General features: G+C 47.1%; 1 protein-coding gene across 1 annotated transcript in view; it reads left to right on the plus strand.

Moving 5' to 3' along the window:
- The window catches only part of LOC147106123 (voltage-dependent L-type calcium channel subunit alpha-1C-like), a 531,473-nt gene that overhangs the window by 291,989 nt on the left and 225,077 nt on the right, over positions 1–14,407 (plus strand). The window contains exon 16 of the mRNA XM_086008919.1: positions 6,861–6,993. Coding sequence (XP_085865045.1) covers positions 6,861–6,993 — 133 coding nt within the window. The remainder of the gene's footprint in view (positions 1–6,860; positions 6,994–14,407) is intronic.

The raw sequence follows: 14,407 nt of genomic DNA on the forward strand, positions 1-14,407 counted from the left end.
CCCAGAGATGCCGGGGAACATAGGGTCTGATGAAAGCGAGGAACTGAAAGAAATCAGTATTTGTAGGAAAATGGTGTTAGGAAAATTGATGGGACTGAAGGCCGATAAATCCCCAGGGCCTGATGGTCTACATCCCAGGGTACTTAAGGAAGTGGCCCTAGAGATAGTAGATGCATTACTGATCATCTTCCAGAACTCGATAGGCTCTGGAACGGTACCCATGGATTGGAGGGTAGCTAATGTTACCCCACTATTCAAAAAAGGTGGTAGAGAAAAAGCGGGGAATTATAGACCGGTAAGCCCAACATCGGTAGTGGGGAAAATGCTAGAGTCTGTTATAAAAGATGTAATAGCAGAGCACTTGGAAAGCAGTGACAGGATCGGACAAAGTCAACATGGATTTACAAAAGGTAAATCGTGCTTGACTAATCTACTGGAATTTTTTGAGGATGTAACTGGTAAAATAGATAAGGGAGAACCAGTGGATGTGGTGTATTTGGACTTTCAGAAGGCTTTCGATAAGGTCCCACACAAGAGATTAGCGTGCAAAATTAAGGCACATGGGATTGGGGGCAAGGTATTGACTTGGATAGAGAACTGGTTGGCGGACAGAAAGCAAAGAGTTGGAATAAACGGGTCGTTTTCCGAGTGGCAGGCAGTGACTAGTGGGGTACCGCAAGGATCGGTCCTAGGACCCCAGCTGTTCACAATATATATTAATGATCTGGACGAGGGAATAGGATGTAATATCTCCAAATTTGCAGACGACACAAAGCTGGGCGGGAGGGTAAGCTGCGAGGAGGATGTCGGGAAACTCCAGTACGATTTGGACAGGTTAGGTGATTGGGCAGAAACATGGCAAATGCACTATAATGTGGATAAATGTGAGGTTATCCACTTTGGTGGCAAAAACAGGAAGGCAGATTATTATTTGAATGGCAATAGATTGGGAGAAGGGGAAGTGCAAAGAGACCTGGGTGTCCTTGTGCACCAGTCGCTGAAGGTAAGCATGCAGGTGCAGCAGGCGGTTAAGAAGGCAAATGGTATGTTGGCCTTCGTAGCAAGAGGGTTCGAGTACAGGAACAAGGATGTCTTGCTGCAGTTGTACAGGGCCTTGGTGAGACCGCACCTTGAGTATTGTGTGCAGTTTTGGTCACCATACCTGAGGAAGGGCGTTCTTGCCATGGAGGCAGTGCAGCGAAGATTCACCAGGCTGATACCTGGGATGGCAGGAATGACGTATGAGGAGAGATTGTGTCGATTGGGCTTATACTCACTGGAGTTTAGAAGATTGAGAGGGGATCTCATCGAAACCTATAAAATTCTGTCAGGTCTGGACAGACTGGATGCAAGAGGGACGTTTCTGATGGCCGGGGAGTCCAGAACCAGGGGTCATAGTCTAAGGATAAGGGGTAAGCCATTTAGGACTGAAATGAGGAGGAATTTCTTCACCCAGAGAGTGGTGAACCTGTGGAATTCTCTGCCACAGAGGGCGGTGGAGGCCAGTTCATTAAATATATTCAAGAAAGAGTTGGATATGTTTCTTGAGGCTGAAGGGATCAAGGGATATGGGGAAAAGGCAGGGACGGGGTACTGAATTTGGATGATCAGCCATGATCACATTGAATGGCGGAGCAGGCTCGAAAGGCCGAATGGCCTACTCCTGCTCCTATCTTCTATGTTTCTGTAATTTGATGGAGGAAGTAATATAAAGATCAGACAGGAAGGTAGTTCAGCTGCTTTTTTTGTATCCTTGAGCTAAACCTATTGAGAAATAGGAATGGTTTTCTGAGAAAGTCCTAAAATATACTATCTTAATCTACAAAATATGTAAGTTTTCTAAAAATATATATCATGGTCAATGAAATGATCCAATTGAAAGCTCAGAATATATTCATCAAAAATGTGACACAAATGAAAAATTTTAAAGAAACATATTACAAAGAATTACTAGGCCTGGATGATGCTGAAGACATTGTAGAAATATTCTAGATGTGAGAATCCAGATTAAAAATAGGATAGCACACAGGCTGACGTGTATTACACCGAGGATAATGCATGGAGTTGGAGTGTATTCTGTAAAGTGTAATGCACAGGCTCAAATATGTTACGTAGAGGATAATGGTATCTTATCCTCCACATAACAGGATTGATGCATTATGTAGAGGATAATGCGCAAACTTGATTAAGTTACAAGAAAGTAGCATATCTTGTGGTTCTGATAATGATAAATTACAAAACCAAAGTTAGAACACCGGTTAAACCTATTTCCTAGGTTGAGTTCACTTGACCAATGAGTTAGGCTTATGCTGCTAAGTAATTATAGAAAAGCTTTGATACATCTCATGAAGTCATTTCACATATTGAAGTATGTGGCAAGTTTTCAGATCCAGGTGTCACACTGGAACTGACAAAGCACTTTTCCCCTAACTTAAGTTGTTTTTTTATTCGTTCATGGGATGTGGGTATCGCTGGCAAGGCCAGCATTTATTGCCCATCCCTAGTTGCCCTTGAGAAGGTGGTGGTGAGCCGCCTTCTTGAACCGCTGCAGTCCGTGTGGTGAAGGTACTCCCACAGTGCTGTTAGGTAGGGAGTTCCAGGATTTTGACCCAGCGATGATGAAGGATCGGTGATATACTTCCAAGTCAGGATGGTGTGTGACTTGGAGGGGAACTTGCAGGTGATGGTGTTCCCATGCACCTGCTGCCCTTGTCCTTCTAGGTGGTAGAGGTCGCGGTTTGGGAGGTGCTGCCGAAGAAGCCTTGATGAGTTGCTGCAGTGCATCTTGTAGATAGTACACACTGCAGCCACGGTACGCCGGTGGTGGAGGGACTGAATGTTTAAGGTGGTGGATGGGGTGCCAATCAAGCGGCCTGCTTTGTCTTGGACAGTGTCGAGCTTCTTGAGTGTTGTTGGAACTGCACTCATTCAGGCAAGTGGAGAGTATTCCATCACACTCCTTACTTGTGCCTTGTAGATGATGGAAAGGCTTTGGGGAGTCAGGAGGTGAAAAACCCGCCTCAGAATACCCAGCCTCTGACCTGCTCTTGTTGCCACAGTATTTATGTGGCTGGTCCAGTTATGTTTCTGGTCAATGGTAACACCCAGGATATTGATGGTGAGGGATTCAGCGATGGTAATGCCATTGAATATCAAGGGGCGGTGGTTAGATGCTCGCTTGTTGGAGAGAGTCATTGCCTGGCAATTGTGTGGCGCGAATGTTACCTGCCACTCATCAGCCCACGCCTGAATGTCGTCCAGGTCTTGCTGCATGCGGGCATGGACTGCTTCATTATCTGAAGAGTTGCGAATGGCACTGAACACTGCAATCATCATCAGCGAACATCCCCACCTCTGACCTTATGATGGAGGGAAGGTCATTGATGAAGCAGCTGAAGATGGTTGGGCCTAGAACACTGCCCTGAGGAACTCCTGCAGCGATGTCCTGAGGCTGTGATGATTGACTTCCAACCACCTTCTTTTATGCTAGGTATGACTCCAGCCAGTGGAGAGTTTTCCCCTCGATTCCCATTGACTTCAGTTTTACTAGGACTCCTTGATGCCACACTCTGTCAAATGCTGCCTTAGTGACTGCCCTTGACATTATCACCTCACCTCTGGAATTGAGCACTTTTGTCCATATTTGGTAATGAGGTCTGGAGCCGAGTGGTTCTGGCGGAACCCAAACTGGGCATCAGTGAGCAGGTTATTGGTGAGTAAGTACTGCTTGATAGCACAGTCGATGACACCTTGAATCACTTTGCTGATGATTGAGAGTAAACGTATGGGGCGGTAATTGGCCGGATTGGATTTGTCCTGCTTTTTGTGGACAGGGCAAACCTGGGCAGTTTTCCAAATTGTCGGATAGATGCATGTGTTATAGCTGTACTGGAACAGCTTGGCTAGAGGTGTGGCTAGTTCTGGAGTACAAGTCTTCAGCACGACAGCCGGGATGTTGTTGGGACCCACAGCCTTTGCTGTATCCAGTGCCGTTTCTTGATATCACGTGGAGTGAATCAAATTGGCTGAAGACTGGCTTCTGTGATGGTGGGGACCACAGGAGGAGGCCGATATGGATCATCCACTTGGCACTTCTGGCTGAAGATGGTTGCAAACGCTTCAGCCTTGTCTTTTGCACTCATGTGCTGGGCACCACCATCATTGAGGATGGGGATATCCATGGCGCCTCCTCCTCCCATTAGTTGTTTAATGGTCCACCACCATTCACGACTGGATGTGGCAGGACTGCAGAGCTTTGATCTGATCCGTTGATTGTGGGTTCGCTTAGCTCTGTCTATAGCATGCTGCTTCTGCTTTTTGGCATGCATGTAGTCCTGTGTTGCAGCTTCCCCAGGTTGGCACTGCATTTTTAGGTACACCTGGTGCTGCTCTTCTATACACTCCTTATTGAACCAGGTTTGGTCCCCTGGCTTGATGGTAATGGTAGAGTGAGGGATATGCCGGGCCATGAGGTTACAGATTGTGGTGGAATACAATTCGCTGCTGAATACATCATGGATGCCCAGTTTTGAGCTGCTAGATCTGTTCTGAATCATTTAGCACGGTGGTAGTGCCACACAACACAATGGAGGGTGTCCTGAGTGTGAAGACGGGAATTCATCTCCACAAGGACTGTGTGGTGGTCACTGGACAGATGCATCTGCGACAGGTAGGTTGGTGAGGACGAGGTCAAGTAGGTTTTTCCCTCGTGTTGGTTCTCTCGCCACCTATCGCAGGCCCAGACTGGCAGCTATGTCCTTCAGGACTCAGCCAGCTCAGTCAGTAGTGGTGCTACCGAGTCACTCTTGGTGATGGACATTGAAGTCCCCCACCCAGAGTACATTCTGTGCCCTTGCTACTCTCAGTGCTTCTTCCAAGTGGTGTTCAACATGGAAGAGTGCTGATTCATCAGCTGAGGGAGGGCGGTTGTAATCAGCAGGAGGTTTCATAGAAACATAGAAGATAGGAGCAGGAGTAGGCCATTCGGCCCCTCGAGCCTGCTCCGCCATTCACTGCAATCATGGCTGATCATCCAAATTCAGTATCTGGTCCCTGCTTTCTCCCCATACCCCTTGATCCCTTTAGCCTTAAGAAATATATCCAACTCCTTCTTGAATATATTTAATGAATTGGCCTCTACTGCCTTCTGTGGTAGAGAATTCCACAGGTTCACAACTCTCTGGATGAAGAAATTCCTCCTCATTTCTGTCCTAAATGGCCTACCCCTTATCCTTAGACTGTGACCCCTGGTTCTGGACTCCCCGACCATCGGGAACATCCTTCCTGCATCTAGTCTGTCCAGTCCTGTCAGAATTTTATAAGTTTCAATGAGATCCCCTCTCATTCTTCTAAACTCCAGCGAGTACAAGCCCAATCAACCCAATCTCTCCTCGTACGTCATTCCTGCCATCCCAGGTATCAGCCTGGTGAATCTTCGCTGAACTCCTTCCATGGCAAGAACATCCTTCCTCAGATAAGGTGACCAAAACTGCAGACAATACTCAAGATGTGGTCTCACCAAGGCCCTGTACAACTGCAGCAAAACATCCTTGTTCCTGTACTCAAACCCTCTCGCTGCAAAAAAACAATACCTGCAGCATATGGACTGCAGCAGTTCAAGAAGGCGGCTCACCACCATCTTCTCAAGGGCAATTAGGGATGGGCACTAAATGCAGGCCTAGCCAGCGACGCCCACATCCCATCAAAGAATTTAAAAAATATATACTATTTGCCTTCTTAACCGCCTGCTGCACCTGCATGCTTACCTTCAGCGACTGGTGCACTAGGACACCCAGGTCTCGTTGCACTTCCCCTTCTCACAATCTATTGCCATTCAGATAATAATCTGCCTTCCTGTTTTTGCTACCAAAGTGGATAACCTCACATTTATCCACGTTATATTGCATCTGCCATGCTTCTGCCCAATCACCCAACCTGTCCAAATCATCTTGGAGTTTCTCGGCATCCTCCTCACAGCACACACACCCACCCAGCTTTGTGTCGTCTGCAAATTTGGAGATATTACATCTAGTTCCTTGCCCATGCTTGACCTGAAGCCAGGAGACTTCATGGGATTCGGAGTCAATGTTGACTCCCAGGGCCACTCCTTCCCGACTATATACCACTGTGCCGCCACCCCTGGATGGTGATGGAGGAGTTTGGGACATTGGCTGAAAGGTACGATTCTGTGAGTATAACTATGTCAGGCTGTTGCTTGACAAGTCCCCAGATGTTGGTAAGGAGGACTTTGCAGGGTCGACTGGGCTGGGTGTACCATTGTCGTGTCCATAGCCGGTGCCGCGGTCGATGCCGGGTGGTCCGTCCAGTTTTTTTATTCTTGTTTTTTGTAGCGGTTTTTTACAACTGAGTGGCTTGCTAGGCCATTTCAGAGGGCAGATAAGAGTCAACCACATTACAGTGGGTCTGGAGTCACATATAGGCCAGACCACGTAAGGACGGCAGATTTCCTTTCCCTAAAGGGCATTCGTGAACCAGATGGGTTTTTATGACAATCCGGTAGTTTCATAGTCACCATTATTGATACTATCTTTTTATTCCAGATTTATTGAATTAACTGAATTTAAATTCCCCAGCTGCCATGGTGGGATTTGAACTCACGGATCATTAGTCCAGGCCTCTGGATTACTAGTCCAGTAACATAACCACTATGCTACTTTTCCCTGTGTCTTAGAGAAAAATTTGGTTGCACTAGAATACGTTTTTTACCAAATTTATGTCATTGCTGTAGTCTTAACAAGGGCACAACAGAAAGACTAACAACTGAGATCTAAAAAAACAATGGTCGGGATATTCTGTTAATTACATAGATGTAATAACTAGACATAAATTTTTGGCTTCAGGCGATGAAGATGATGATGAGCCGGAAATGCCTGTAGGACCACGTCCTCGCCCACTCTCTGAACTGCATATCAAAGAGAAGGCTGTTCCCATGCCTGATGCCAGTGCATTCTTTGTTTTCAGTACTACAAACAGGTATCAACCATTATACCTTCACTATGAATGTTATATACATCTTTAACTAGCAAAGTAAATTGATGCTTCAACATAATACACCATATTGATATAGCGGAATTATGTATCTATGATTTCTCCTGTGACATCAGTGGAAGGGTCAGTGTTAGATCCGTGGTTCAGTGGATAAATAATTACACGGATGCTGTACATAAACAAACAACAGGTCTTTACTGGAGGAGGGTCATCTCTAGACTGGGGTACAGAGGCATGCGCACAGCTTATATACCGGTGTGGTTACTGCCGGTACTACAGTATACAGGAGCTGTAAAAAGTAGTTCTGACTTAAAGCACATACACTACAATTCCTCCCTTTTTAGATTAATAATACCCCCTTAATATTCAAATAACAATTACATTTTTACATGTACATTTAATAACAAAAGTCCATTTATAGATTCAGTCTTTGGGGCGGCTTCCTGACCCTTTCGGGATAGCGCCTTTCCGGAGGTTCTTGTTCTTGGTGCAGAGGCGATTCTGACCCCTTTTCATCGGGTAGTTCATCGGGTTCCACTGCTACTGGGTCTGAAGTAGATGCTACCGGTATGTCGGGTTCATCCCCAGGTACTCGAGACATGGGGTTGACGCCTTCCTGTGACGCTAAGATCTGATCGATGTGGCGTCTCACAATGTTCTCCCCGACATCCACTGTGTACATTAATGGCCCCTGCCTTGTACATATCGTTCCGGGTTGCCACTTCTCTGTTCGATAGTCACGGGCCAAGACTGGTTGCCCTACATTGAAGCTCCTTGTCGGCTTCTCGTTGATGTGCTGGAATTGTTTGTCCTCAACATTTCTTCGCACATTTGGTCTGAGCAAGTCCAGACGAGATCTCAACCTTCGGTTAAAGAACATCATGGCCGGGGTCTGGTTGGTAACTGCATGTGTCGCGTTTCGGTAGGCTAATAAGAAATTGTCCATCTTATGCTGTAGTGGAATTTCCTCGTTGCACATGGCCTTTATCGCCTTCTTAAAGGTTTGTACGAACCTCTCATTGGTGGCTGGATGATACGGGCCGATGTGTAATGCCTTACCCCATTCCTTTTCATGAATTTTTGGCGCTCGTCGGACACAAACTGTGGTCCATTATCAGAACAGATCTGCTCTGGCAAACTGTTTCTGGCAAATATGGTCCGTAGGACTGCAATCGTTTTCTCTGTAGTGGTTGAAGACATCTTTATCACCTCAGGCCACTTTGAATGAGCATCCACTGCTATTAAGAACATTGAGTCCATGAATGGACCAGCGAAATCAATGTGCACCCGTTGCCATGGAGAGGAGGGCCACTCTCATGGGTGTAGAGGGGCATGTGGTGGTGCATTTTGGACCTTCTGGCATCCTAAGCAGCTCTTAGTTAGGTCTTCGATTTGTTGATCGATTCCCGGCCACCACACATAAGCCCTAGCAAGGCTTTTCATTTTCACTCCCCCCAGATGACCTTCATGTAGCTCCTTTAGCACTCTCTCCCTTAACTTGGGTGGAATCACCACTCTGGATCCACACATCACTGTCCCCTGGCATACTGACAGCTGTTCTCTTCTGGATGAGAATGCTGGCAACAGTGAGTTGCCATGTGTTGGCCATCCCCTCACCGTCAATTCATATACCCGTGACAGCGTCGGATCATTGCGGGTCTCCTTCTCTATATCCGCGTTTGTTACTGGCAATCGTTCAATTATCGACGAATAAAATATCTCGATAGGGTCCACTGCTGGTGCTTCCTCCACCGTAGGCAGTGGCAGGCGCGATAGCCCATCAGCGTTCCCATGTTGTTTCGTGCCTTTATATTCTATTTCATATTGATTCGCCCCTAGAAACAGGGACCATCTTTGTAACCGCTGTGCAGTCATTACTGGCATGCCCTTCTTAGGATTAAAGATGGAGACAAGTGGTTGGTGGTCAGTCAGCAAGGTGAACTTCTGCCCATGCAGATAATGGTTGAATTTTTTTACTCCCCATACTAGGCTGAGGGCCTCCCTGTCAATCTGGGCGTAGTTGCGCTCGGCTGAGGTTAGTGACCGAGACGCAAAGGCCACTGGCCTCTCCAACCCGTCTGGGAATTTGTGCGACAGCACCGCTCCAATGCCATAGGGTGATGCATCACATGCCAAACGAATTGGTAGTGCTGGGTTGAAATGGGCCAACACCTCTTTTGATGTGATCAATTCTTTACACTTCTGGAAAGCTCGTCTACGTTCGTCATCCCACTTCCATGGTACCCCTGTTTGCAGTAGGGTGTTCAGCGGGTGTAGTACCGTAGACAAATTTGGTAAGAACTTGTGGTAATAGTTTACCAGCCCGAGGAACGACATCAGTTGTGACACATTTTCCGGTGCTGGAGCCTTGACTACTGCCTCAATCTTGTCAGGGGACTTATGTAACCCCTCTTCATCGATGACGTGGCCGCAATACGAGATCTGTTTCTGGAAAAACTCGCACTTGTGGCGATTAGCTCGTAGCCCATATTCCTTTAATCTGGCGAGCTCCTTCTCCAAGTTAGCGAGGTGATGACCGTCATTTTCGCCCGTGACCAAGATGTCGTCCAAATAACACTGGGTCCCTGGAATCCCTTGCAGGACCTGATCCATCGCCCTTTGCCAGATAGCCGGAGCCGAGGCTACTCCAAACACCAGCCGGTTGTATTGATAGAGACCTTTATGGGTGTTGATCGTAAGGTAATGTTTCGAAGCTTCTTCTACCTCCATTTGCAAGTACCCCTGGGCTAGATCAATTTTGGTGAAGCGTTTACCACCAGATCGCGAGGCGAAAATATCCTCAATTCGTGGAAGCGGATATTGCACCGTGTGAAGGACTGGGTTCACTGTCACCTTAAAATCCCCACAGATGCGGACCTTCTTTGGTTCCCCAGGCGTATTACTCAACGACCTCTTCATTACAGGGATGATGGGTGTAGCCCACTCGCTCCAGTCCACATTGGACAGTACTCCTGAACGTTCCAACCCTTCCAGCTCTGCTTCAACCGCTGGTCTGATCGCATAAGGCACTGGTCTGGCCTTCAGAAACTTTGGGCTTGCATTATCCTCTATTTTAATTGTTGCTGTTATTCCTTTTAGTGTTCCTAGTCCCTCCTGGAACACTTCTTTTGCGTCAGTTAGCATTTTTGACAGTCGTCCAGGTGTGACGTCGTCATCCTTTTTGGCCTCCACCTTCAGTGCCTGTATGGAATGCCAATCTAAATGTATCTTCCGGATCCACTCGCGTCCTAGCAGTGGTGGTCCTCCATTTGGCAATACATATATATCCATTTTAGGTATTTCCTGACCTTTATATGTCACTTTCACCCTTATTTTTCCTTTGGGGTAGACTTTTTGCCCCGTATACGTCTTCAAGACAATCTCTGTAGCTTTCAAGTGTATGTGTGAAAATAGCCGCTTGTAGTCTCTTTGATTTATGACTGTTAGAGCTGACCCTGTGTCCAATTCCATTTCCACTTGGACTCCGTCTATCTTGAGTGTAACCCAGATAGAGTCATAGAGTCATAGAGTTATACAGCACAGAAAGAGGCCCTTCGGCCCATCGTGTCCGCGCCGTCCATCAAGCCCTGTCTAATCTAATCCCATTTTCCAGCATTTGGCCCATAGCCTTGTATGCAGTGGCATTTCAAGTGCTCATCCAAATGCTTCTTGAATGTTGTGAGGGTTCCTGCCTCTACCACCCCTTCAGGCAGTGAGTTCCAGACTCCAACCACCCTCTGGGTGAAAAAGTTCCTCCTTAAATCCCCTCTAAACCTCCTGCCCCTTACCTTGAATCTATGCCCCCTTGTTATTGACCCCCCTACGAAGGGGAAAAGTTCCTCTTTATCTACCCTATCTATGCCCCTCATCATTTTGTACACCTCAATCAGGTCCCCCCTCAGCCTTCTTTGCTCCAAGGAAAACAACCCCAGCCTGTTTAGTCTTTCTTCATAGCTGAGGCGCTCCATCCCAGGTAACATCCTGGTGAATCTTCTCTGCACCCTCTCCAAAGCAATCACATCCTTCCTATAGTGAGGCGACCAGAACTGCACACAGTACTCCAGCTGTGGCCTTACCAGCGTTTTGTACAGCTCCATCATAACCTCCCTGCTCTTATATTCTATGCCTCGGCTAATGAAGGCAAGTATCCCATATGCCTTTATAACCACCTTATCTACCTGATCCGCTGCCTTCAGGGATCTATGTACATGCACACCAAGGTCCCTCTGACCTTCTGTGCTTCCTAGGGCCCTACCACTCATTGTGCTCATTGTGTATTCCCTTGCCTTATTTGTCCGTCCAAAATGCATCACCTCGCACTTTTCAGGGTTAAATTCCATTTGCCACTTTTCCGCCCATCTGACCAACCCGTTTATATCGTCCTGTAGCCTGAGGCTTTCCTCCTCGCAATTTACCACCCTACCAATTTTCGTGTCATCTGCGAACTTACTGATCATACCTTTTACATTCTCATCCAAATCATTTATGTAGATCACAAACAGCAAGGGACCCAGCACCGATCCCTGAGGTACCCCACTGGACACATGCTTCCAGTCACAAAAGCAACCTTCGACCATCACCCTCTGCCTCCTGCCACTCAGCCAGTTTAGGATCCAACGTGCCAAGTCTGGTGATCCTCCATTTCGGTTACATTATGTAGTTTCAGACAACCCAGCTCCTTGCTTCCGGAGTCTGTGTCACTTTTCTGTTCGTCTGAACCACTGTCCATCACCTGGTGTACCTTTTTGTACTTCTCCTGTGGAGATTTCTTACTGTTGGTTTTCTTCCCAGACCTGCAGACTCTTGCTATGTGTCCTGCTTTCCCACACTGTCTGCACACTTGGTCCTTGAACCAACAATCTTTCTGGTCATGTGTTGTTCTGCCGCAGCGATAGCACTTCCCTGTTCCATAGGTCATTTCGTTGGTGCCGTATTCTTGCGGTCTCCGTTGTATCTCTGCAGCGCCCCTTGCGGCTGCTTCGTGTGATACTGCCATATTGAAAGCTTTGTCCAGCGTAAGGTCCTTTTCTGATAGAAGCCGTTTCTGGGTTCCTTCACTTTGTAGCCCACACACAAACTTGTCCCTTAACGTGTCTGCTAGTCCCGCTCCAAACTGGCAGTATTTCGATAGCTTGCGCAGTTCCATTAGGTACTCAGCATTGCTTTCGTCTTTGTGTTGGTTCCTTTTATGGAACTTAAATTGTTCTGCTATCAGCAGCGGTGTGGGGCTTAAGTGGTCCTGTAGGATTTCTACTATGCTTCCAAAATCCTTGTTTACCGGCTTCTCTGGGGTTATTAGATTTCGCAGTAACCCATAAGTTTTTGCACCTATGGAATTTAACAGAACCAGTGCTTTATTAGCATCTGGCACTTCATTCGCCCTGCAGTACACCTCAATACGTTCCACATATGTCGCCCAATCTTCGACTTCATTGTCGAACGTAGAGATACTGCCACTCTTCGGCATCCTTGGTTGTGCGTTAACTATCCCCAATGGCGCCTCCCGTGCTTTCCTTCCTTCCCGCGCTCGCCCGTCTTCTCCGCTGCGGCTTCACAAAATGGCGTCTCCCGCGCTCTTCCTCCTTCTCCGCGGCTCAATGGCGCCTCCCGCGCTCTCCCTGCTTCTCCGCGGCTCAATGGTGCCTCCCGCGCTCTCCCTGCTTCTCCGCGGCTCAATGGCGTCTCCCCTTGCTTCGCCCCGCGGATCCTGATCAGCCCGTGATCCCTGGCTGTGCTCTGCGCGTTCTTCTCTTGATATTTGTCGACGCCGCTCAGTCTAGAACCCGGCTGTTTCTTACCCTCTCTCCGGTTTGCAGTATTTTTCCTCGACGCCGCTCGGTGATCAATCCCCGGCTGCGCCCTGCTCTTTTCACCCTCTTTCTTACCCCATCGACGCTGCCCGGCTCTCTCTCTCTGCCGTCGGTTGGCTCCAGCCGCCGCTGCTCGGGAAGGGTCTGCTCTGGACCTGTCGTCGGTCTCTTACTGCTCGTTGTGGCTGGGGAACCAAGCTCGGCTCGCCACAGCCTCCCCAGCGAAGTTGGATCTCTGCCTGACTGCTGGGCGGTTGCTCGCGGTCGACGCCGTGTTCCTGGACTCGACTTTTTTTTTATGTTGTAGGTAGATTCGCATCAACACTCATCGCCACTGTTAATCCGTGGTTCAGTGGATAAATAATTACACGGATGCTGTACATAAACAAACAACAGGTCTTTACTGGAGGAGGGTCATCTCTAGACTGGGGTACAGAGGCACGCGCACAGCTTATATACCGGTGTGGTTACTGCCGGTACTACAGTATACAGGAGCTGTAAAAAGTAGTTTTGACTTAAAGCACATACACTACAGTCAGACTGAAAGCAAAGGCCATGTTATTTTCTATATGGTGAGTGAAATCAGAACACAAGTCACATTGGATTGATCTCCTGTCCTTCCTCGTGGCCACTTGAGTGACACTGACAGATATCAGGAAGCAGGTCAATGGCCCATTTTCTTAACCATGGAATGGTACAGGATGCAGCTAAATAACGGAAGAAAAAGAGTGGTAGCAAGTATGTGACCATCTGTGATGCACAGTAATTTTTTGAGGCTTGTTCGGACTTATTTCAGTATGTCTTTAATTAAATTAATGTAAAATGGAAGCATGTTGTATCCCCATATTTCCAAATATATTTGGTTATAGTTGTTGTAGAAGGCTCCTTTGATGACAGTGGGTAAATTATGTGCTACTTTGTCCCACGAATCAGGAAGATCTGAAGTTTAAACCCTTGTCTGTGCCGAGTTGAGTGATCTCAACCAGAGTAACAGTTTCAACGCTACATCTGTCCTTAGTGTTTACGGGCTAGAGAGGGGGGAAATTAGCCAGTTTATCCTTTCCTGAATGCTATGCTGCAACACCTGCTCAAAACTGCATGTGTGTGAATTTCAGGTGAAAACAAGTTTAGGCTCATACCTGCCCCCCAAGGACTTTTGAGGATGCAAAATTGTATCATAGATGGCCTTAACTTGTACGTATTCATTAAATAACTCTAATTTCCCCTGTTCAACTGGAAACAAAACTGTGCTTCACATATTCCTTAAGAAGGGTGCCTGGAATGGTTACAGTAATAGCCTTCTATGCTTGAATGTAAGATGAGTTATAAATAGTTTATGCGATGCATGAACACTTTTCATACATCCAATATATATGCCTCTTTTTTTTTGTCTGAAAGGTACAACATGATCTAGAATATGAAAATGGGAATTGGCACCAAATAAACATTGGTCGTAGTCATAGATAGAGTTATACAGCACAGAAAGAGGCCCTTTGGCCCATCGTGTCCGTGCCGGCCATCAAGCCCTGTCTATTCTAATCCCATTTTCCAGCACTTGGTCCGTAGCCTTGTATGCTATGGCATTTCAA

Source organism: Somniosus microcephalus, chromosome 16 (genome assembly GCF_052327205.1).
Source record: "Somniosus microcephalus isolate GS21.2 chromosome 16, FLI_Smic_1.0, whole genome shotgun sequence".
In the NCBI taxonomy this organism is placed as follows: domain Eukaryota; kingdom Metazoa; phylum Chordata; class Chondrichthyes; order Squaliformes; family Somniosidae; genus Somniosus; species Somniosus microcephalus.